The 23503-nt window shown below is 37.1% G+C and overlaps 1 protein-coding gene across 1 annotated transcript in view; it reads left to right on the top strand.

The window, feature by feature from the left end:
- The window catches only part of CNOT2 (CCR4-NOT transcription complex subunit 2), an 85657-nt gene that overhangs the window by 32597 nt on the left and 29557 nt on the right, over positions 1 to 23503 (top strand). The window contains exon 2 of the mRNA XM_041411295.1: positions 18651 to 18773. Within this exon, the coding sequence (XP_041267229.1) occupies positions 18663 to 18773 (111 nt within the window). The 5' untranslated portion in view covers positions 18651 to 18662. The remainder of the gene's footprint in view (positions 1 to 18650; positions 18774 to 23503) is intronic.

Below are 23503 nucleotides of genomic sequence, written 5' to 3'. Positions count from 1 at the left end.
CCCTACCTTTTTCAGTTTTTATTAAAAAGTGATATGGAATGCTGTGTATATGCATTTGAGTGGTCAAGAGAAATTTTTAGAAGTCTACATGTAATTTAAAAATTTTTGCGAATACTTTTCTTTAAGATTTGTAAACACAGTGTGCCCAAAAGTGATAGTCTTCCCAGATACAAACATTACTAATTTATAAAGTGGTTTAGCATCTTTAGTTTTTTTTTGGACAGTGTTTTACTACATTCAGTGCATTGGAACATAGTGCAATAGTTGTTACACTTCAGTAATCATAGTGAAAGTTAGTCAAGGTTCTGTGATTGTAAATTTGCAGCAGCTTTACCACACAGTGTTTGGTTGAGTATCTGCATTTTGGAATATGAATAAGAAACACGTTTTATTTATCCCCTTAAAAAAAAAATCCTTCATGTTAACAGTCTGCTTTACACGTAAACATTCTTTAGAATCCCTGATGTTCCTTCAGCTGAAATGGCAAATGAAAAACCCTCTTGGTTTTGCTTATACAGAAATGTATGTTGTTAATAATGATATGACATACTTTGGGAGAGCACTGCATTTAATTCAATAAAATCATCTTTGAAGATGAAAGGTTCAATTTCAGGACTGTTTTAGTTTTTATTTTAACATCAATAAGTAGAATTTCAGTGGCTGTGTTTTTTATTGCAAGTCGCAAACTGTGGTGCTATGCAGTGTAGCCAGTTTTTATATTTATGGCCTAAACATAGAGTAGGAAGGAGGTGACGTTTCTAAATTGGGTGTTATGCCATTTTAAATGTAAAATTTGTTACATTCTTGTGAATTAGGGAGGAATTTGGGTGGACTGGACTCTGTGGGTTAGTAAAAGCTGACAAATTACTGGGGGAAAAAAGTGAATGTGATAAAGCACGAAGTTAAAAACAAATGAGTTAGCTTTGGGGTTTTGCCAAATTGAATTTGAAAGTACCATGGTCATGTTCCCAGGAACGTGTCATGACATGCTTAGGATTCATTAAGCTAAGATGAGCAGAAGAGTCAAAACCTGAAGAATAGCTTGCTTTTGTGATTACTGTGTTTTACATTTTGGCAATATGTGTTTGATTTTAATGATACACTCTGGAAAGTCCCAGAAGTGATTTTGAAGAATTTTTCCTTTCTGTTGTCATGTGTTTTTTCTTATGCTCAGTTGGCACGGGTTAGTTTCTTGTTCCTCAGGGTAGTTAATCAGTGTGTTCCTTTGCATCCAAGATAGTCTCCAGATTGTTTTTGCTTTCCTAGAAAAAGGCTGGTTAGGTAGTCTACCATTAGGGACTGTGGCTTTCGCCAATAGTTTTTAAAAATTTTTTTTTGTGGCAGTGTGTTTCTCCTCAGTCTCCCATGTAGTGCTTAAGCTGAGACCAGAGAATCCTGTGGTGTGGAATTGCAGTTCCCTGTGCAGGTGAGAGCCAGTGTTTAAAGTGCAGCAATGGTATGTTCAGACTGGAAACCAGGAGTTTGAAAAGTTATAGTTCCAGATATCCTTGGTATCAGGATGACAAAAGTTGTCCTGACTTAGTCGCTGTGATAAGGAAGGCGGATGAGTGTTCTCATTCATGAATTCATATGTTCTGAACCAGGCAGTAGGACCCCTTCTTAAAGCCAGTAGTGCTTGAGATAATGTAGGTACCAGGGTAGGAGGAATAAGGACTTCCAGAGCTTGAGAGCCCCATGGGATGTGATTCAGCTTATTTAAATTTGGACTAGATCTGATACTTCATGAAGCAGTACCAGACAGACCTGTTTTGAAAAACTGGATCCACAGATGAAAAGTCATTCATTTATTGAGAGTGATCTTCAGCTTTGTTCCTTCTGAAGCATTAAAATCAGTTTACCTTGTAAAAGAAACCTTCTTTGGTTGAGTACGTCTATGTCCATGTTGTCTCTCATTTCCAGTCCAGCACTTTTTATTCCAAGGAATTTTACAGGAGCCTGTCATCCAGCAGGCATCCAACTGTATGTTTTGCTTCCTTTAAAAGTAGGTATTTTAGAACAGGAGTTAGAACTGAGGGATGCTTTTGTAAGTACGTTTTCAGATGTAGATTTTTGTTTGTATTAAATCCTTTGTTGATTTGAGCAAGAATGAGAAAGTTGTATTTCAGAGCCTGTGATGCAGAGATAAGTTTGTCCCTATGAACATATATGGGAAGAGGGAGCAAACTGTAAAGTTCTACTTTATGTTCAAGTGCAAGGCCAGTTATAAAATTTAGTAATGTTTACGTAAAGGGATTGGAAAATTGTTGTGGAGAACCACATGCATACTTTGTTCTTGATGTGAAGAAATTCAGAAACATCAATACGGAGTAGAAGATCAGATAAGTATTGGAAATCACAAAATTCCCAGAGGGGCTCCTGTCTTTCTTCTGACTAGGCTAAGTCACAGCTTTTCTTCCTTGTTCGTTGGATTGCTATAAATAATTGATATTTGAAATAATTTTTCCTCTGAAATTTACCAACATTTTAAGAAAGAAGGCTGTTCAACTGGAAAACAATAAAAAAATGAGATAATTAGAGCTAATCAAAGATGAACTTTGTAGAAAACAAGAAGTTTTTCATTTCAGTCTTTTGTCAGTCTGACTGTAGACTTCACAGGAATCCCAGAGAAAAGAATACACAAAGGATTCACACAAAGCCAGAGTATAGAGAAAGTCTTCATAGAATTAATTTTTTGTAAATAACCCGAAATGTAGAAACTTGTAAGTCCTTTTTAAAAGAAAATTTACAGCTCCTTAATTTTATCTGCTTAGCAAGGGCTATGCATGTCCAAACTTGCTATCTAAGCATTTAATCTAAAGTTTAGCAAATTTATCTTTATTAACAAAAAAAGGTGCTTCAGATCATGCATCTTTTCTCTGTATGCTCTTCATGGCTTGCTGACAGATTTTTTTCCTTTAGTGTTTTTGAATCATTAATTAACAGGCATTGGTCAATATTTTGTTCTTTTCAATTGGAGTTTTAGGCTATAGGTTAATGTTTGACGTTACGTGAGAAGCATACAGGTGACAATAGTTAAGATCTTGTAGTGCCGTATATTTATTAGGGTTTTATTGTCATTTTTTCCCAGTGGAAAGGCAATTGAGCAAATAAAGAAAACCATGCCCAGGTGCTGGGTGCTGACTGGCACCCTATGCAGGAGAAGTGGGGTGGTGCGTGTGGTTGCTCCCCTTGGCTCTGCTCTCGCTCCTGTCCCAGAGGTGTCTGTACTTGCTGTAGGGATGGTTGGACAAGGTTTTGTAGCAAATCCTCTGCGAACTTCAGTATAACCTACCAGAAGTAAATGGGTAGTACCTCAGTTGCTACTTGTGTTTGCAACTTGTCAGCAGCCCTCGAGGAGCAGGCATGATGGAAAAATTTAGGATACAACTTCATTGGTCACCCTAGTTCAATTTTACCATCACAGATGATCAGTTACTTCTTATACTTGCTTAATAGTCTTTTCCATCATACAAGAATTCATCCTTTTGATAAAGTGAATATGGGCAACAGGGTGCTTGCCTTGATCTTCCGATACAGTTTCTTGTTAAGATACTGTAAATTGGGGCTGTGGCTATTACATTGTCCCACCTGCTATGGCATAGTGTAACCATGGCTGTAACCACACACCTGGACCAAGAACACAGCTGGCTGAAAACTTAAGGAGCCAGCCAGGAGCAGGACTGTGACAGTAGACTTAACTGCTGTGAAACATTATGCCTTGTGAAAATTCTGCTCTATGATGATTCACACTGTAGTAAATCTTTCATTATGAAACACAAAATCTTCATATACAAAGCCTTAGTATAAAAATTACATTCTTAATGTAAGAATTGTCCACTGAATGTATGGAAGGTTTCTCTGTTGCTTCAAAATCCAAAAAACTTGCTTATCATTGGAATTTGTAGTTGAAGCCTGTAGTAGATCATGGTTATGTATATGTATTCCATCTTCCCTGTAACTGATTTACTGTCACTTTTTAACTAATTTTAAAGTGTCCTAAATAACCTTATTCTCAAAGAATGCTCTGAGAGTTCAGTGAATGGCATTCTACCAGCTATCTGTAGTATATCTGGTTTTCCTTGTTCTGCTTTCAAAGCTTTTGTTAGGTGTTTAATTTATTGAATCATCTAGACTTTTCTTTACAGTTAGTTGCTTAAAATAATTCATGTTAGTACTTTAGAAGTAGTAGAACCTCCTTTCCAGCAATCTCCAGTATTGGAGGCAACTGGTTTGTGTGCATTAGTATTTGTTAGATAGCTGTTTAGGTTCAGATTCTTTTTAAAAAGTCATGTATTTGTGACTGATTCTTTTTCTGTGTTTCACTTAGATGTGGGTGATACAGTCTTGTCAAGGTTTTTTTCTGTTAATCAGCAAAAAGCTTTTGACATATATGATATATGTCCAATCACTATATGAAATACGTATTCTTGGCTCTTTTATGCTTACCTGTATACATTAATAATATTGCCATTTCTGAAAATAAATTCTGGTCAGAGCTAGGAAAACATACTTTTTTGTGTGTGGCTAGGTTTGGGGAGTTACAAATTGTGCACTGTGCGTGCTCTATAGGCTGTTCATTTTTGCTGCCAACTTGCTTTATAGCAATAAGCATTTGGGTAAGTTCCCTTATAAAAAAGGGGGAAGCGTTAATAAAAGCTACAAGGAATATAGTTAACAGAAAAAACTTATGGCATTACAGAGATACATAAACAATTTTTTAAAAAATGAAAGTATTGGAGGAGATCAAGCACAAAGAATACTTCAGTATTTGTAAACGCTTTTGACATTTGCAGTTTTTGAGAGCTAGTTACTGTACACTTCAGTCACTTAGAGAGCTGCAGTATCTGGGTGGTATTTTGTTTAAATTAAGAATAAGTATAAACTTATGCAACATGTAGCTAAGTTGTTAGTTATCCAGTTATCCAATATATAGATCCATGATTAAATATATCACCCTCCATATTCTTGCCAGCCTGATGCTAAGAGAAAGACATATTCATGACTTCGCTGTATTCATTTAGATTTTGAAAATATGGTAACGAAATTAGCTTTTATCTTTCCTGAACAAAATTTATATCTGGAATGATGTTTCTTTTTAATACAAAACTTCTAAGATTCTGCTTCAAAATTGTGCAGGCTGGGGAGGGCAGGAATGGGATTGTATCACTCAAGAAGCAAGAACTTCTTTCAGGACATGGCTGACTCTGAGAATACTTCAAAGAATTTGGCATCAGATTGTGGTGTAGTGATTTAAATCTTCTGCTTTCCCCATCTGCAATACTGGTAAAATATGTTGAGACTAAAATTCATTTGAGTGTTTTGCTATTGCAAGTTTAGATGAAAGTGAAGTAATGCTGCTGGTCAGGATAACTTCTGAATTTTGTGAAATCAGGACTAGAAACTCTGAGTGAAGTGTATACATTAGCTGAAGATTGAGAAGTCTCCATTTCAGTAAAAGTACTCTCTTTTATGGGAATGAGACCAGAATAATGAAAAGCAGTGCCCTGTTGGTTGTTTTACCAGGCTGTTGAGGCGCTAAATGTTGCTGTTCTGTTTTGGAACTCTATATAAAACTGTTCTCAAACTGTGAGGAAGCTATGAGATGTAGGGGACCATCCCATGTCTGCAGCTTGGGCCAGGTCAGCAACATTTGCAGTCTGAGCTTAGTCTGCCAATTTGAGATAGCTCTGTTTTACAGTGTTGTGGTGTGAAGTCTGTCCATTCCAAGCAGAGTTGCTTTTAATTTAAAACTGGTATGTTATTTCAGTTACTGATATTTGAACAAAGTTTACAGCATAAAGCCAAATTTTTACAATATGGAAATCTGACTAAAGTTCATGTGCATAAATGAGAGCGTGCATAGCTAGTCTAATTCAATTTTTGACAGCTTTAATGAACAACAGAGTGATTGGAGAGGTTTAAATTAAACATGTGGAACATTAGTGCAGTGGAAAGGCATGATAGGTGCATTTACCACTTCCTTAATTCTACTTGTTGATTGCATTTGTGATAGCATGGTAGGGATAGCAGTGTATGATTTATCTTTTCCACTGTGGAGTAGTATCACTTAAATAATGAAAATTATGAGGAATTGCAGTTCAGAAATTTAGACTCTTAACTAACTCTGGTACTTTTCTATTATCTTTTTTAAAAGATCAGCAATTTTTTTTAAGACTGGTTGGCCTTGTACTTCAGATATGATGTGAAAACATTCTAAGTTGTTTTGTCATGCTTTATTATATGTCTGAACGTGGTATAGCTGTAATCACAACATAGCCTGGCTGTGTAATCAGAAGGTTACAAGAAACAGGCCCTGGAATATTTAGGAAGCATCTGAAGAGTTTCATTTAATAAAAACCAGGGTAAAAGGTAAAGGGTAAAAATTTGTAATTTTGACTTGGATTTTTTCATTTGCCCTGAAGAGTCACAGACTCATACGTGTGTTTTAGGAGGACACGCCAAAAACCCATAAATGAATTTAACTTCAACATGTCTGTGCTCCTGGGAAGTGTTTCTGCTTTTGCAGACCATAACATTAGTCTGAAGAAGGAGAGTCACTGAGAGGCAAGTATGCTGCCAGGAGGTTGTGGCAGCTCATAAATACTTCTTTTCCTTCAAGTGTTCAATATATTAAACATACTTAATGTTTTGAATTTTCCAGTTGTATTTTAAGGTAAGACAAGATGTTTGATGTGCTGTATGTGCAGAATAAATTTTTTGGCCAGAAATATTCTCAGCTATTTCTATTTTTAAAGTACCTCCAGGAGGAAAAAAACCAAAACAAAACAAAAAAAAAAAAAAAACCAGAAGGAAGCCTTTATTTCTTAAAATTCAACTTAAATGAAAAATACTGTTATTACGTCTTTCCTGAGGTGCTTCAAACAAATGGTAGCAGCTTACATTAAAGACTGTATGTGTGAATGTACTGATAGAAGATAAAAAGTAGCAGCTCTCTTATTCAGTTAAGATTTATCTACCTTGTGCTCCCTGTACAAAACCCCCACCCGAAACCACCAACAATACACCTTCCCCCACCCCACACCTTGGCAGAAGCTGGAGTAGAAATTATCTCTAGTAGTACTGATTTATTTAATGTCAACAAACTCCATCAGAGTAATGAAAGAAGAAAATATTCTGTTGTTACTCTCTTAAGCATGCTGCATATCTCACTGTACAGTGCTTAACTGCACGAAATGCTCAGGAAACCAGGGCTTATTTAAAATACAGTATTTTAGATTAACCAAACATGGAAGTTTTGACTCTGTCCAGGAAGAAATAGGAAGGCAGTATGTCTGTCTTAAAAAGTTAGTAGAATTGGTGCTGTGCAAAACAAAACAAACAAACCAAAAAAAAAAAAAAACCCCAAAAACCCCCAAACAAACAAAAAAAGATAACTGCAGTATTCCTGGAAAGAGGAGCCTGTTCAAAGCTGATGTGGAAATGTCCCAGCTGGGGCAATGGTTGCCCTTTTAGCTGAAGTACAGATGCAGAAATCTAGCCTCCTGGCTGAGAATATCAGCTGAAAGCAAATAAAAAGTCAAAGGACCCCTGTTCTTTAATTTTTAATCTTTTATTCTTCTAGTACAATAAATGAGATTTGGCATGATGAAAACACCTAAATTGTTATTATGAACCAAAATTGAATTAACACTTCAGAATTTGTTTTTTCTATTTGGTTTACAAGCTTTCATCTGCATGTCTGATATATAGTGCAAAAGTTTTTAAACAGTAAATCCAACAAAACCAGTGGTTTGTTGAACCAACAAAATCAGTGTCTAGTGAACAGATGCAGAATGCCTAATATATATTGTGACACACATCATCTGATAAGACTTAATATTTTGTAGGAATTCAGATCTAGGAAGCTTATCAATGGGCATTTTTGGTTTCAACTGATTTGGGTGTGTAGGAAGTGTTAAATATTGCTTGAACAGTGTGTAAGGCAGCGACTACAGAGAGAGCTGGAGGCACTTTGCAGATGAAACTCTGTCAGCTTGGCTTAGGTGTCATGTAAGGGACCGCAACAAGGGTAAGAGAAATGGGAAAAAAAAACTCTGCCACCAATAGAGCAGGCATGTGATAATGGTACTTGCTGACTGACAAACATATCAAGACTGTCCTTGCAGCCATCTTCCCTTGCCTGTGAGGCCCAGCTGACCTTCATGTTTCCAACTCATCTACTCCCATCCCTGTGATACCACCTCCTGCCCTGACAGTGTCCTTGATGCAGGCCATTTTCACTTTTGATCCCCTGGAGGGATACAGCCTCCCTAAAATCTGAGTGTTGTTTTCTCTTTCCTCACCACTAGCTTTCCTTGTAAAAATTTCTGATTTGGCAGATTCTGATTTCAGTGTAAATGTAAGTGTACTCCACCAGAGGTTTTCTTTTGTTTTGATAACTTCTTAGAGGATTCATCAACATGAAAGGTTTTTGAGCTGCTCCTCACAATGAAACCTTTGTATTATTTCTTTGATATTGGGAGCAGTTACCTCTGCTTCAGAAGTCAGACTATAGTGCTGGCTTGGAGTATATGAGGACCTGATTTGTTTTCCAGTTTAAGCTGTGTTGGTCCATTTGTACGTTGCCTGAGTTATCTATTGTTTGTGGAAAATATTTTTGAGCAGCTTTGAATGATACCAAACAACAGAGGTGGCAAAGTATGTCATGCTGATATCAAAGCTGTAACAGTTGATAGAGAAAAATTACTTCAGCACTGCAGCTGTCTTAATTGTGAAGCTGGAATCCAAACTACTTAATCTTACTTAGTTAACTTCTGTTAAAATTGCTATTAAAAATCTTTTTAATACATGATGACTATTAAATGCCAGTGATGAATGAAAAGTCTTAAAAGTGTTTTTCTTCTCCCAGAACTGTTCTGAGCTTTTTATATGAAGTCATACTGTATTTCTTTGTATTTTTGAACATATTTGACCTGTCTGGAGATTCAGTGAGTTAAGATGATAGAATTCCAAACTTGGCTTATAGCCAGTCTGATTATCACTTAACCTGCTTAGCTCCCTTCATAGGAGTGCATTTATGTCCCTTAAGAATCTTTTCTCTGCTACATCCCATACACGTGTCGCAAGACATGTATTGAACAACTGCCCTGTTTTAGTGCATTCTAGCAGAGGGGGAGTACTGACCTGAAGAGAGGACTAATCAGTACTCTGAGGTCAGAATGGTATGTCCCTGTTAAAATCCCATTTTCTGTTGCCAGTACAAGATGGAACAAATTTTTTGAGACACAAGCTTCTTGCTCCCTCTGTATCCTTTGCCTCATCTTGACATTGCTCTTTGAATTTTCAGCTGAAGTTACTTATAACCAGTTGTATGACTTACTTCATACAGAAATGAGTTTTTAGAGTAGGAAGTGCAAACTTCTTTGAACTATTGGCTTTGGTCACAATTTCTGTTTTTGCTTTCATGAGAAACTTATAGAATCTGTCACATTTCTGAGTAATTCAGAACAATGTGCATGTGCTTAGTGTGATTTTGCTTTATGGGTTCATTTCTCCAATTACCTTATCCTCTCAGCTTTCAGACTGCACATGCATCATGTGAGTTTGGCCATATGCATTGCTGAGCACAGAAGTTCCATGTTTATCAGTTTGCTTTGAAGATCACAGTGTTTAACAAAATGCCACATTCCAGCTTCTTTCTCTGGGACCTGGAGGAAATTGTAGGATTTTGTTATATCTAAAGAACTTAATGTATTAGGGGTTTTTGGTCTTCTAAAGCTGAGCTTTATGGCTGAATATGCTCTACTAAGCAAGTCTCCAGAGGGTATCTGAGTAGATCTAGAATTTCTAATTGGGTAAATTGTCTTTTTTATTTATTTTTTAAAGGAACGTGCCAGAAAGCAACAAAAAAGGCAAGCCCAGGTATGAAATTGGAAATAAAATTCAAATAGATGAACTTGCTCAATAAGAGGTTATCTTATTCTGATTTGTTACAAAAGGGAAAATGCTGAAAAATAACTAAACTTGTTATGTGAACAATGAAATACTTAAAAGCTTATATGGCAAACTGCAATGTTTTTCAATTACAAAATCAATTTTTAGTTTAAACTGCAAGTAGTTTTCAACCAGTGTGTTTCTGAATTACATAATGGGATGTGTCAAAGGTTGTCAAGCAAAAGAAGGCAGGAAGGTGCCATTCTGATACCTTCCAATGGTAGTTTTTTATTATGGCTGAGATGTAAAATAGTGGCTGAGAGGAACTCACAAAATACATTTTTAGGAGCCAGGAAAAGTGTCACTGCAGTGATAAGTTTATTATGAGATTTCATTTCTTTATAATGAAAGACATTTCATTATCTTTCTGGAATGGAATTTTGAGGGCTTTTTGCTTATTTATTTACGGACTTCACAGCTGAATTTCTCCTGAGATTCACCCATTCCTACAATAACCAAGTACCAGGTTTTATAGGAAAAGTTTATTTTTATAATAATATCAGACAAGTAGTCATTGTTCCCAATGGACAATAAACCACGGCCTTGACAAGAAAATACATGTGTGTGTTTTACGGTGTGTGTGTGGGTGTGCAGATGTGTGCAGTAGTCAGGACCTGCGATTTCATTGCCATGTCTGCAGAGGAGACACGTTCCTCCTTCTCAGGTCATATCATTGACTAAGGTGGAATGCATGTGGCATCATCCTGATTTCTCCCCAAACTGCTCTAGATGGAATGCAAGCTTGTTTGCCCTTGTCACTTCTGCAGATCTGTTGCTGCCTTTCTTGTATTTGAAAATACAAGAAAGGCAGCAACAGATTTGCAGAAGTGTATGTGTTTGTATGTGTTTGGATTTTGTTGAATGGTCTATCAGAAGATTATTTTCCCTATGAGTATAACTCATTGATCAGACTCATAAAAGGCATCCAGCTTACAAAGAAGTCATATCCCAAACTACTGTTGGTTGCTAATATATTTCAAGCATTGTGTCTGTACCAGAAGGAGAACCTGTAAGGCTTTGTCCCAGGATGGGCATGGCATCAACCGTGTTACAAGACAAAATAGAGTTTCTTATAATCACAGTTTTCAAGTTCAGCTTTAGTAATTTCAGTGTTGGTTTATTCGTATTTTACTGTAGGATAGTTTTTCCTGTTCCTGCTGTGCTATTTCAGGAGTGTTTAAAATCTTTATTTTGTAAGAGTTAAAGATGATTAACGACATGTTAGTTAGCATGTTGATCTTGTTCAGGAGAATTTCTGTGGCTTGTTTGATGTTAGGGACTGCCATTTCTTGGATATAGTTTATATGCAGCATAGATTCAGTTTTAGTGTAGCTTTTGAAAGCATTATTATACTTCGTAGAATATTTGTAAAACTTCACCCTGCAGATGATTGTTCTTGAGAATATGAGTGGAGGGTAGTCTAAAATCATAACTATATGTCCTTTATTTCTTTGGTGCTCAAAATTTTTGTGTGGAGTTTCTGCATTTAGGTTGCTGTGCATCTTGTCTGTCATAGTTACTTTTTGAGAGGAGAGACTATGCAGTGTTTTAAGGAGATCAGTTAACATCTTCAACTATTCAGACTTGACCTGTGTAAGTCTGTAGTTGCTGTTATTTTCTGCAGTGCTGTGTGAAATTGGAAAACAATCAATTTATCATATGACACATGTACCTGGAGTTTATCCTAAAGGCTATCCAACTTAAAAGTTTTTTGACAGGTTTGTCTCTGATGTTGTGGTGGTCTTCTAGTCTTCCATGTTGAGATTGAAATTGAAGACTGATATAACTTAAAAAAATGTGAAGCCAGTTGTCAAAGGTCACAGAATCATTAGGGTTGCAAGGCACTTTAGGAAACCATCTAGACCAACCCCCTGCCAAGGCAGGGTCACACATAAACAAAACATTAACAAAATACCTATTAAACTATTGTATTCTTACAATGGGTAGAAAACTGTGCCAGTATTAAGCTAATCAAGGAAAAAACCCCACCTTTTTAACAAAAAGAGAAATATAGTGAAATATTCTGTTTGCCATGACGATGTTCTTTTGATGTTCTGACTACAAAGTTGTTTCTTATCATAGCATAGTCATATGGTGTACTGGTAGAGGTTATCATTCACCTTGAAGAAGTGGACAGACTGCGATTATGAAATGAGAAAACAAAGGATCTCAACTTCTGGTTTTGTTTTGTCTTTCATGTAGAAAATGAAATCTGTTTCTACCAGTGTACTTTTCATATACTTTTAGATAGCTTTATCTTACTGCTAAAAGTTTGGGATTTGACAGATTTTTTGCACTTAGCAACTTGGTAATATATATTCTATTGTATATCAGTTCCACTTAAGGTTAAATAGGAATTATCTTTGACACTGAGAAATAGGACCATAAACTGTATTAGTTTTTACTATAAATTGAATTTATGCTAGCAAGCCAACTGATTGGGTTCCAGATTCTGTATTTTGACTTAAATTGCAGGCTCATTTGGTGTTTCATGTAATTTTTAATAGGCGTTTTGAGAGAGTCTGTTTCTCACTAAAAGGCTCATTAAGGGTCACTTTTGTAGATCCTTCCGATGTGTAAGTATGTCATCTTCTGTGAAAACAGTGATTTGTGACAGAAAAGAAATACAGTAAATTATTGCCTTTGCTTATTAAGACCTAGGCAACACTGTAGTCATTGGAGAGGCAGGAAAGGGAAGATACTGCTAGAATTCCTAAAATGGTTTCTCTTTTTTTTTTCCAACTTGTATTACTGTGTATAGTTTTAATCTCATGAAGATGATGAGTTTAATCAGTTGTAGTTCAGTGTTAGTTTTTCTACTCTGTGGAAAATTAAAAGTATTCATTCTCCTGCGAGATGTTATAGTACCATCTTAGTTTAGATTTGGCAGTGTTAATGGTGTGAGCTCCTCAGGCACTGGCTAAAGTAATAAGGCAAAACAAAAATATAATTAGTTTTCATTTTTTAATAGTGTAATTTGCTTCAGGATGTTAAACTAACATCGATATACAATCATTGAACCACTTTATAAGTAAATTTTGAGAAAGATTTTCTTGCATCTTAAGACAAAATTTTTAATAGCTTTTCATACAAATTCAGTTTCAGTAAGATATTTTCAGTTATTGGTGAGACATTTTTGTGTGCTGAATTATGCTGTACTGCAGTATTCCTCCCAATTAAAAATATTTCTCTTTATATCTTAAAATAAGTATTGATTTTTTTTGTTGTTGTTTTGGGTTATTTTCTCAGCTGAAGGATAAAGTCAATGACCACAGCAAACTGGTTATTGGATCCTTCAAGTTCATAACATTTGTATAACATAGTGCTTCTAGTTCTCCTGTTGTTAGGAAATGTTCCACAGAAGAATTTAAAGGTCTTACCATGTTTCTGACTGCATTTTGCTTGATGTTGTGAGTTTTAAACATAGAATCGTAGAATGGCCTAGACTGGAAGGGGCCTTAAAGATTATCTATTTCCAGACCCCTGCCATGGCAGAGATACTTTCCACTAGAACAAGTTGCTTACCGCCCCATCCAACCTGAAAACTCTAGGGATGGGGTATCTACAAATTCCCTGGGCAGCCTGTGCCAGTGCCTCATTACCCTCGCAGTAAGGAATTTCTTCGTAACATTAATTTAAACCTACTCGCTGTCAGTTTAAAAACATTTCCCTCTTGTCCTGTCAGTACATGGTCCATATTTTGTGTAGGCTCCCTTCAGGTACTGGAAGGCCATAATTAAAATACCCTCAAAACTTCTGTTTTCCTGGCGAAATAATCTCATTTCTCTCAGCCTTTCCTCATAGGAGAGGTGCTCCATCCCTGTAGTCATCTTGGTGGCCCTTCTGTGGATTCATTCCATTAGGGTGATGTCCTTCCCATGCTGGGAACCCCAGAGGGGGATGCAGCTCTCCGGGGGGTCTCACCAGAGGAGAGCAGAGGGGCACAATCCCCTCCCTCACCCTGCTGACCACGCTGCTTTGGATAGCCAAGATCCAGTTGATGTTCTGGTCTGTGAGTGCACACTGCTGGTACATGTCCAGCCTCTCATTCATCAACGCACCCAAGTCCTTCTTGGCAGGGCTGCTCTCGATCTGTTCATCCCTCAGCCTCTGTTGATACCAGGGGTTGCCCTGACCCAGGTGCAGCTTGTGCTTTGAAAGAAGCACATGTGTTCATTTCATCAGAAGTGGACAGTGTGGTTTGTGGCCCTGTGTTAGATTAGTTCTCTTAACTCCATCCTAATATGTAGTTCCTTCCCTTTCTTTCCTCTGTCACCATTATTTTCTAATAATATTTTGCATGGGACTACCAGTAGGAGTTGTAAGTACTTGGATAGCCAAGATCCAGTTGATGTTCTGGTCTGTGAGTGCACACTGCTGGTACATGTCCAGCCTCTCATTCATCAACGCACCCAAGTCCTTCTTGGCAGGGCTGCTCTCGATCTGTTCATCCCTCAGCCTCTGTTGATACCAGGGGTTGCCCTGACCCAGGTGCAGCTTGTGCTTTGAAAGAAGCACATGTGTTCATTTCATCAGAAGTGGACAGTGTGGTTTGTGGCCCTGTGTTAGATTAGTTCTCTTAACTCCATCCTAATATGTAGTTCCTTCCCTTTCTTTCCTCTGTCACCATTATTTTCTAATAATATTTTGCATGGGACTACCAGTAGGAGTTGTAAGTACTTTTGCAACATTATGCTAAAGAATGACTTGACCTAAGTGCACCATTTTACATTTTTAATGAATGATTACACTGCCAGTGTGTCTTGTGCCACAGAGAACTGAGTTCCCAGAGTAGAACGGGAAGAGTAATTAGAGGATTAGGAGAGGGATCTGCATGACATTAGTCTGAGAGACAAGAATTTTGTTCGTAATAAAATTGCCATGAAATTGGCATACCACTCGTGTGAGATTGTGTTGGCACATATGTGTGTGTGTGTATATATGAAAGAGGAACTGAAATACAAGAGCTGATTTTTACCTTTCTTCACCTCACCAGTCTAGACCCTGTACCTGAAGGTCAAAAACCTCACGTCACTGTTACTTTCCAAAGGGTTTAAGATCTGTTTGTAAGGGCTTCATGAACTTTTCTGTATTTACTTTCATGGCTGATTGGGCAGTGATCTGTCAGTCTGTGAAAAGTGAGCTGCAGTCTCTGTATGAGGTTTCCCAGTGGATTCTTGTCCTAGGAAATAAGCAACTAAGTTCCATGTGCAGATCTGCCTGCATTTGGCACAGACCCAGTTATTCTTGCACCTTTTTACAAAGAGAACCACAACAATGTTTTTCCAGTATCTGTCCATATGCTTGTAGCATGAGTGACTAATGAGCATGTTAGTGAATACTGGAATAAGTTATCATGGATTGGAAGGTGCCTGCTGCTAACCTGGCAACAGTATGACACTGTCATTGCATAAACCTGCTGTAATATAAAAGTCTGCATGGGGATAAGTGCTCTGATTCAGAAGTCTGCCAGCCGTTTACTGTCACCAGTGACTATTGGGAAGTAGATAAATTGCCTGCTGGTTTTAGCTTCAGAATGAGCACAAAGTAAGCAACCTGGCTACAGCAGCTTAAGTCTCTAATCCCAATTCCTGCTCTCCCTGTTGCTGGTTTTTAGCAGCTTGCCTCATGTTATTGTGCTGTTAGTTTTGTGACAGGGCTGAATAGTGGTGTGAATTGTACCACCACATTTCTCTGTTGTGATCTGTGCTGTGGTTCACCCTAAGAACAGGTGACAGCTCATTTTAGTGCAGTGGAATCCTGTTAGGGGTGCGGGCGCTTGCCAGAATGCCCTCCAGTGCCTGTACCACTTCCCTCAGTGGGAGTTTGGACAGCTTGAGCACTGCATGCGGCTGCTTCATGTGGCAGCTTTGAACAACACAAAATCATGTACAAAAATGCTGTTCTGAGAAAGTGTCAGCAAAAAGTGTTCGAAGGTCTTCAGGGTAGTTGGGTGCAGTGGTGCAGCTGGGTAGCAGACAGGTGCACTGCAGGCTCCTCAGCCTTCTCCTGTTCCCCTACAGCTGCAGCCTGCTCTGTTTTCTCTGGAGTTCATCAGCGGAGTTCTGTTAGGTGTCATGTAGAATTATGGATTTCCAATAAAAAAATCAATATTTATCTAATTATTAGAAGTTTTCTTATTTTCTTTCTTTATAACCATGCCCTTGTCAGACTCCATATTAGTATCATTGTACTTCATCAGTTTTCAGGGAATAGTATTGATTAGTTTTTTGGGCCACTGTCATTTATGATTTTCAGTATAGAAAATAGTCTTTTAGAAAGTTTGAATTTGGTGGAGAATTTAAAAATACCTTTCAACTTTTCAGTAGAAAGACTATATTTGGACATACTAACTTTCTTGCAGTAGCTATAGACATATATTTTGAGAGCTTGGACCCATTGACTCAGAAATCTTTACAGTGCATATGTAGACAGCCACCTGTAAACCTTTGCAGAAAGAAGATCAAGATCTGCTGGGTCAAAGACAATGGTTTTTGCCCCTTATAGCTCCTGTATTGTAGCTCAGGGTTTCTTATTGCATTAGTACAGTACTACATATGCATCAGTGACTTGCTTTCTGTCATAATTCGGTTGTTATTCTGGTGATCTATCACAAGAGAAGGTTATGTGGGTTATCCCAGGTATTGTTAAAGGAGTGCCAAAGAATTCTTTGGGACTTGTGAGAAGCTTCTTTTCTGCTTCTTAGGAGTAGTAGTTGGGTGAGACTCCAGCTTCCCTTCATTGATGAAGATAGCTTCGCCAAAGCATTTCACTGTCCTTTTTATGCAGTTAAAGGCAACTGCTCATCTCTGCACTTTTCTGAGGCAGAGCAAAGGACAAGATAATCCCCTTAGCCTGTTAAATGCTCCATCCCATCTGGTAGGTGATAATTGCATTGTAAGGGGATTAACACAGCGGGATATGCTTACAGTGTAATGAAAGCTTCACTATAAGTGTGAAAGTCAGCTGATTGCATTTTAGCACTTGGGGACCTTAAATTTGCACAGATTTTGTGAAAAACATAAAAGACAAGTTTCATCTGGGGAAGGTATGCAGTACCTTTACATGCCATCCTTGACATATTTGTAACAGATTTTACATTTGTTCAGGAATATCAGTGGTCTGAATATCTGAAATGCTCTTGTAGGAGTAGTGCAGTAGACTCTTGTTTAGCCAAATGTTTTGAGATCATTCCATCGAGTATAGCTGTATCAAATGCATCCCAGGTGTTAACTACTGTTAATCAAAAGTACTGTGACTTTGAATTCATGGGGTTTAATTGTTACCAGTCTAGGAACAGCCATGTTATTTAAATACTGACTGGAAATCTTCATCAGTAAAGGTAAAATTTGAATAAGCCATACTGTGAGGAATATCACAGTAATTTTGTGTCAGCGGGGATTTCTGTCAAGAGGGTTTCTGGCTGAAAGTAACTCTTCTTGCAGCCAACCAAAATAAATATTTTGAAATTTCAGTTTCAAGCATGAGCCTAAGGTAGTGCAGACTGACTGTTTTTTTTAAAAAATAAGTGTAAAATCCTATGTTTTTCAAGTTTATCTAATGCTATAGTGAAGATAGTAAATCTTAAGGTTCAGAGCATTTCATAAGTGAACTGTACCTTAGCTTCCTTACCTTGCAAGATGATAAAGATACTTGTGAAGATCAGTTACGTAGGGCAGTATCTCAGGATTGATTATCACCCTGTTGGATTGCACACTCTCCAGTCTCTCCATATGATACAAGAAACTGGGAAGTTGCTTTGTGCTGAACTGCATGTGCCACTTCTCTGGATTGAACATTAACCTGGGTGGTTAAAATGGGGCTTGGTTAGTGCACACTGTGCTGGGCTAGAGCTTCATAGGCAGGTAATGAAATGAAAGTCAGGAACAGAAGTATGCACTGTGTGCAGAAGATGCTTTAGTGACATTGTGTGACCTTGCTGCAGGATTGAATTTGCTAATGAATTACGGTTCTGTGACCAGCTGTGTGGCTGCTGTTTCTCTGGTTTCCATTTCCTGACCTAGCAGCACTGTGTGCGTGTGCGATTCTGGGAGTAAGGGTAAAATAAAATCTAGTGGGTTTCTGTGGGCTGTCTGCAGTAACTTTGCCCGTCTGTGATGAGGTTGTTGAGTGTGGTTAAGTTCAACCTTCTTTTACTTAATGATGGATCTGAGTGGGGTCAAGTAGAAAGCTGGTTTTCAAAGTTCTGGTGATGAGACTTGAAAGATTTCACAGATCTTTTTTTCTTCTCTCTTTTATTTTTGCTATATCTTTTAAGGTGACTGAGCTCTAAAGAATATTCCTAATTATTTTCTTTTAGGCTGAATGTTTACATGAGGAGAGGAAAACGAGGGAAGTTTGCTCTTTTATTTTCTGATGTGTTGTAATTTTAAATACGCTTGGGTGTAAGGTCATAGAACTCAAAAAATAAACATAACAACACCCTTCCAAAAAATGAAAATATGTCCCCTTTCCCCACCCCAGTTGTTTCTGGAATATGAGTTTATGTTGCATGAAAATCCCTCTTGAAAGAACCATTACACTGGCAATATATGGAAAGTATTTTTAAGAGGAATTTTCAGATATTTAGAAATGGGTTTTTAACCATCCTTCCATAGATATATATTTAAAATATGTACCAACTATGTAGCAAATCAAATAATATATGGTATATAATAAATTTTCTTCTTATTTAGGTGACAAACAGCATGTTTGGTGCTTCAAGGAAGAAGTTTGTAGAGGGGGTTGATGGTGACTACCATGATGAGAACATGTACTACAGCCAATCATCGATGTTCCCACATCGGTCAGAAAAAGATGTAAGTTGAATAAGCTTCTTTTTTCTCCTTTCAGTACTGAGATAGTTTCAAGTATGTGAAACGTATGTGAGGAAGGGCTTCATTTAGCTTTAAGCTGTAAATTTCCAGTGGCAAGTGCTTTAATTTCAGTGAGTTTATTCATGTAAACTTCAGCCATATGCTTGCCAGTGTTGGTTTTTTGGTTTGTTTTTTTTTTTTTCATCTTGAAGCACTGTATTTGTAATTTAAATTGAGTTATTGATTATATCTTGTGCTTCTGTGCAGTGTCTACAGGTTTTTTGTTGTGGTTTTGCATTTTACATCTTCAGCCATTTTTAGTTTCTGAAAATGCTTTGTGCATTTAGTTTGCTGGAGTAATCTAAGTTAGGCGTTTCTCCTATTTGGAATGCCACACAGTTCCAAAACTAGTAATCCTAAACATTTTCCCCCCCCCTTAAAGACAAATTATATGTTAAAACTGCATTGACATTACTGAAGCTCTGCTGCGTCTTACCAAAGATAAATATATTAGGCAGTAAAGTATTTCACTTCTACATGGAGTGGCATGAAGAAATACATGGAGGACTTGAAGCGTGACTTGAAGTTCATGTCACTTGCAGGTCAGTAATGTCATCTCATGGCAGGCTTGCATTTAATATGTGTAGGCAACATATTCTTCCTAATTAAAAAAAAACCCGTTCTGTTCGTATTTTAAAAAAGGTGAAAATGCTTCAAGACTGTCCAAAAATATGGTTAATAGCAGTTGTGAACATAGTCTTGATAGACCTTGACCTGTGTCAACAGAAGCATTTCCTAGACTCTTAGCTGAGTTTTAATTTAGGTTTTTCAAAGAGAAGGAAATAGGTTAGAGAGTAGAAGGCCTTTTCACACAAAATGAAACAAACAAAAAAAAAAACATAAATGCAGCTTTCCAATTCAGTTTCATAAATTTATAAGAGCCAGCAAAGGGTTAAAATGTAGCACAGTGTAAACAAAACTAAATGGGCGGTTCTTTTCTCTTTGTGTTGATTACATGTGTACATGTACCACAGATGCACATAGGCACAATGGAATATTTGATTGTGCAACTAGCACTCCAAAACAATAGACAGAGTTTCTCCAAAGTGATTTTTGTACATTAAATCCCTACTTTTAGATTTGATGCACTGAGGGTAAAATCATAATGGTGTAATAAGAAAGGTCAAGTGAGATAAATGCTATGCTGCACAGCATACACTGTGAAAGCTGATGGCTTGGCACATTGTTGACACAGTGAAGGAATGTTTTAGTTGCCTGCTTTTTCTGTAGGTAGAGTTGCAGAAGTGGATCTTAGAATGGCACTTCAGGAGAAGGAAGGTGGGTGTTCCATACACCAGGAATGACAAATGAGAAATCTTGAAGGCTTGTGGGAGAAGTGGCCAAAATGGGGCATAGAAGCCTGCTGTAGTTGGCAGAAGAATGATGTTATTCCAAGAGGAAATGAAAGAGTGGATTTGCAAAAGCTATTTAAAATTTTATTTCCAAATTATTTTAAGATTTCCCAAGTCCTGTAGCTTCACTGTTGACCATTACAGCTTTCTGAATTTATGCTTATGAAATTGTAAACTGTTAAATGCTATTGTATTTTTTTAATAAGTTTATAAAAATAAATTTATGAAAATAATATTGACTGTACACCTTTGATCACTCAGGTATAGGTAAATGCATACTGTGTATTGCATGTTCCATTTGCTGTTTCACTTGGCTCACAGTAGATAAGGAGGGTTGGAAAGGTTGTTACATTCTCTTAGTTTCCAACTTCTTCCACAGCTTTGTAAACCTTTGCCTATTGAAAATAACCATGCTTTCAAATAGTCTTTCAACTAGAAATCAGCAAAAAATGTTATATATGAAAGTGAAATAAATATATTGACTCTGTTGTTTATATAACAGTATTGACAGGTTAAAATAAAATTGCTCAAAAGTTTTCCCAAGTAAGCTAATAAAGACTAGTGTTTAAAACCTAGATCCAGTTTTATGAACACCTGGGGGGAAAATTCCAGTGTTCTAGATCTTGAAGCACTTTGAATCTTTCTGTCTTCACATCTACTATGGGAATAAAATAAAGGCAGAACAAATACTGGGGCAAGAAGGAAATTACTCTTATATTATCTAAACAAGGTGCAATTTTACTGCAATTTAAGTTATTCCTCTTTTTTCATTTTCAGCTTCATTTATGTCTTTACTGAAAGCAAATAAAATTAATGTTGCAGGCTTTTGCAACTGACCAATAAAAAAATTACAGAAATGTAAATCTTTTTCTCTCCAGTGTATGACATGTACATATGAATGCAGAGTCCTTCATTTATGCTTCATTTATCTTCTAGAGTTTTTCCAGCTGAAATATAATGGTTTTGGTGGAAGCTTTTGTGAACGGCCTCCCTAAATCCTGTTTCTCAGCAAGGGCTAAAGCTTGTTTAGTATTTACCCTTATAGTGGATATTTGAGGTTTTACTGATTCTGATCTTGAAAATGGCTGCTTTCCAATGAACTGTTGCTGCTTGTGTGTATGTATACTCCAAGCTGAGGAGTATAGGAATAGGGGAACATAGGAAATGGTGAAATCCTCCTCAAATTTAGAGTAAAGGCTATTACTGCAAGCGTATTTGCATAAACTTCAAAACTTACTTTTCACTTTATTTTTACGGTAAAGTCAGGCTAAATCCTGTCCTAAATATCAAAGACTTTTGACGTGGGGAAAGAACTATCAGCAAATAATTTTGGACATGTTACTTTTATTTCAGCCTCAGCGTAGTTGAGAGATGAAAGTTTTCTTTTAATTTACCTGTTCTTTAATTAGAGAAAGCAGTTGTAGATAAACAGGACTAATATGGTAATTGAAATGGAAAAGCTGCCTGTTACTCACATGCACAAGTGCTTCCAAGATCATATGGCTACTGATCGGAGAAGTTATTTGAGGCCCACAATTATGGTTCCTTAGATGAGATTACATGTTGTTCAAGCTGTCTTATGCTTTTTTTTTTTACTCAATAAGTTGCTTTGACTTGAATCATTACATGCTTGCTGAGCTAAGTAGGGAAGAGGAACAGAGTATATGTATGAATGCTCTGTCTGTGAATCTTTCTGCACTTGGTCAGTGCAATATAACCTGGTCAATAGTCCTGTGGCAAATAAATTAGGTGTTTTACAGTACTTTCAGAACAAAGAACAGGTTAAGAAAATAGTGTAACTTTTTGCTGGCAGCAAGTGGGATCCTTTTAATATAAATTGATAAGATGATGCGCTGGGTGCCCACAAAACAATTGCAGACCTTACTTTTAGCTAATTTCACCAACTTGAGCTGTCTGTGCACTCAGCAAAATAATTTTCAGGACGTGGGTACATGTATTTTTATTTAAATAGAGTGACAGTGCTAGAAATTGGTAACTCAAGGCCCTCATGTACTTTGGAAACTACAGTTGTTAAATGAACAAAACAAATAGGCAGATGAGCTTTGAGAAAAGATTGGACCAGTTCAGTCTGAACTTTGATTTCTCATGTATGAGAATGTAAGAATGGTCAAACCTTGTGGAGCCTATCTAGCCCAACCCACTGAAAATGTGTACTTGAGAGTGTAAGATAAGGGCATCTTCTGTTGTTTTGTAGCCATAAATCTGACATGGGATGCATACATTTTAATGAAGTTCTACCCAATCAGAAAACTTAGGAGATTTTTTCAGTTAATACTTTTTTCAAATCTTGGCCTAGTCCTTCACTGTTCATTTTCTTTCCCAATTGCTCAGCAGACAGTAAAATGCTTACAGTGAGGTAGTAGTAACACTTCTGATTTGTGTTTTTAATTGTGGCAGATGAGATTTAGCTTGAAGATTAGATTTGTCTCATTGCAATTGTTTGTCTAACTCCTTAGCACTAGGAGGTCCTCAGATTTGGATATTGAGTACAGGAAGATGGGTTGTTGATTCTGAGAGCCTGCTTTCCAGAGCTTTCTTCCATCCTGAGCTGAAGCATGTCTGTGGTGGATGAAATTCAGGGATCCCTCTGTCATGAGACAGTTGCACAAAGGCAGATGTCAGTGGTGCTGCTACAACAAAGGATGGTCAAAGGCCTTTTACTGTCATTCTATTAAAGTGATTTATAGAACCTTTACTTTTACTCTGTTTTGAAATACTTGGCCTTACAAGGAGGCGGTACTTATACACGAGAGAAAACCCTGAAGGTTTAGCTTGCCATTTTGGTTGAGATCCAGAATCTTGCTAAGTTTTGGAATCTAAGTGTGTAAGAGTTTAGTCAGTTTTCTGGAGACAACTTTGACTTTAAGGCTGCTGAAACTCATTGATCCAGATAAAGTGCTGACTTTTTAATGCTATTTCAGGATTCTGGGGAAACCTGTGGTATCGTGTTTTCTAAAGTATCTTTCTTGCCTTAGTCATAATTTTACTTCAGATGCTTTGTATGGAATTGTATGTATTTAAGAATTCCCATGAAACCACCTTGTGTCAGGAACAGTTGTTGCATTCACACTAATGCTGGTTGGCTGAGTAGAGATACATTAACCTAACTTGTAATTGTCTGAATTGTTTTGATCCATTTGTGGAGTGAGAAAAATCCCTAAAGTTTATTTTGAGAAATAAATAGATTAATGTCTTAATTATAAATGGCAAATGAATATTTTCACATGCATTACTTTGCATGTAAACATTCTTGTAGATTTGACTGAATAGTGAGTTAGTTTGTCCTGCTTGGTTTGTGAA

Source organism: Onychostruthus taczanowskii, unplaced genomic scaffold (genome assembly GCF_017590055.1).
Source record: "Onychostruthus taczanowskii isolate IOZ18803 unplaced genomic scaffold, ASM1759005v1 scaffold35, whole genome shotgun sequence".
Taxonomy (NCBI): domain Eukaryota; kingdom Metazoa; phylum Chordata; class Aves; order Passeriformes; family Passeridae; genus Onychostruthus; species Onychostruthus taczanowskii.
The sequence above is the reverse complement of the archived record's forward strand: the minus strand, read 5'-3'. Positions and strand labels throughout refer to the sequence as shown.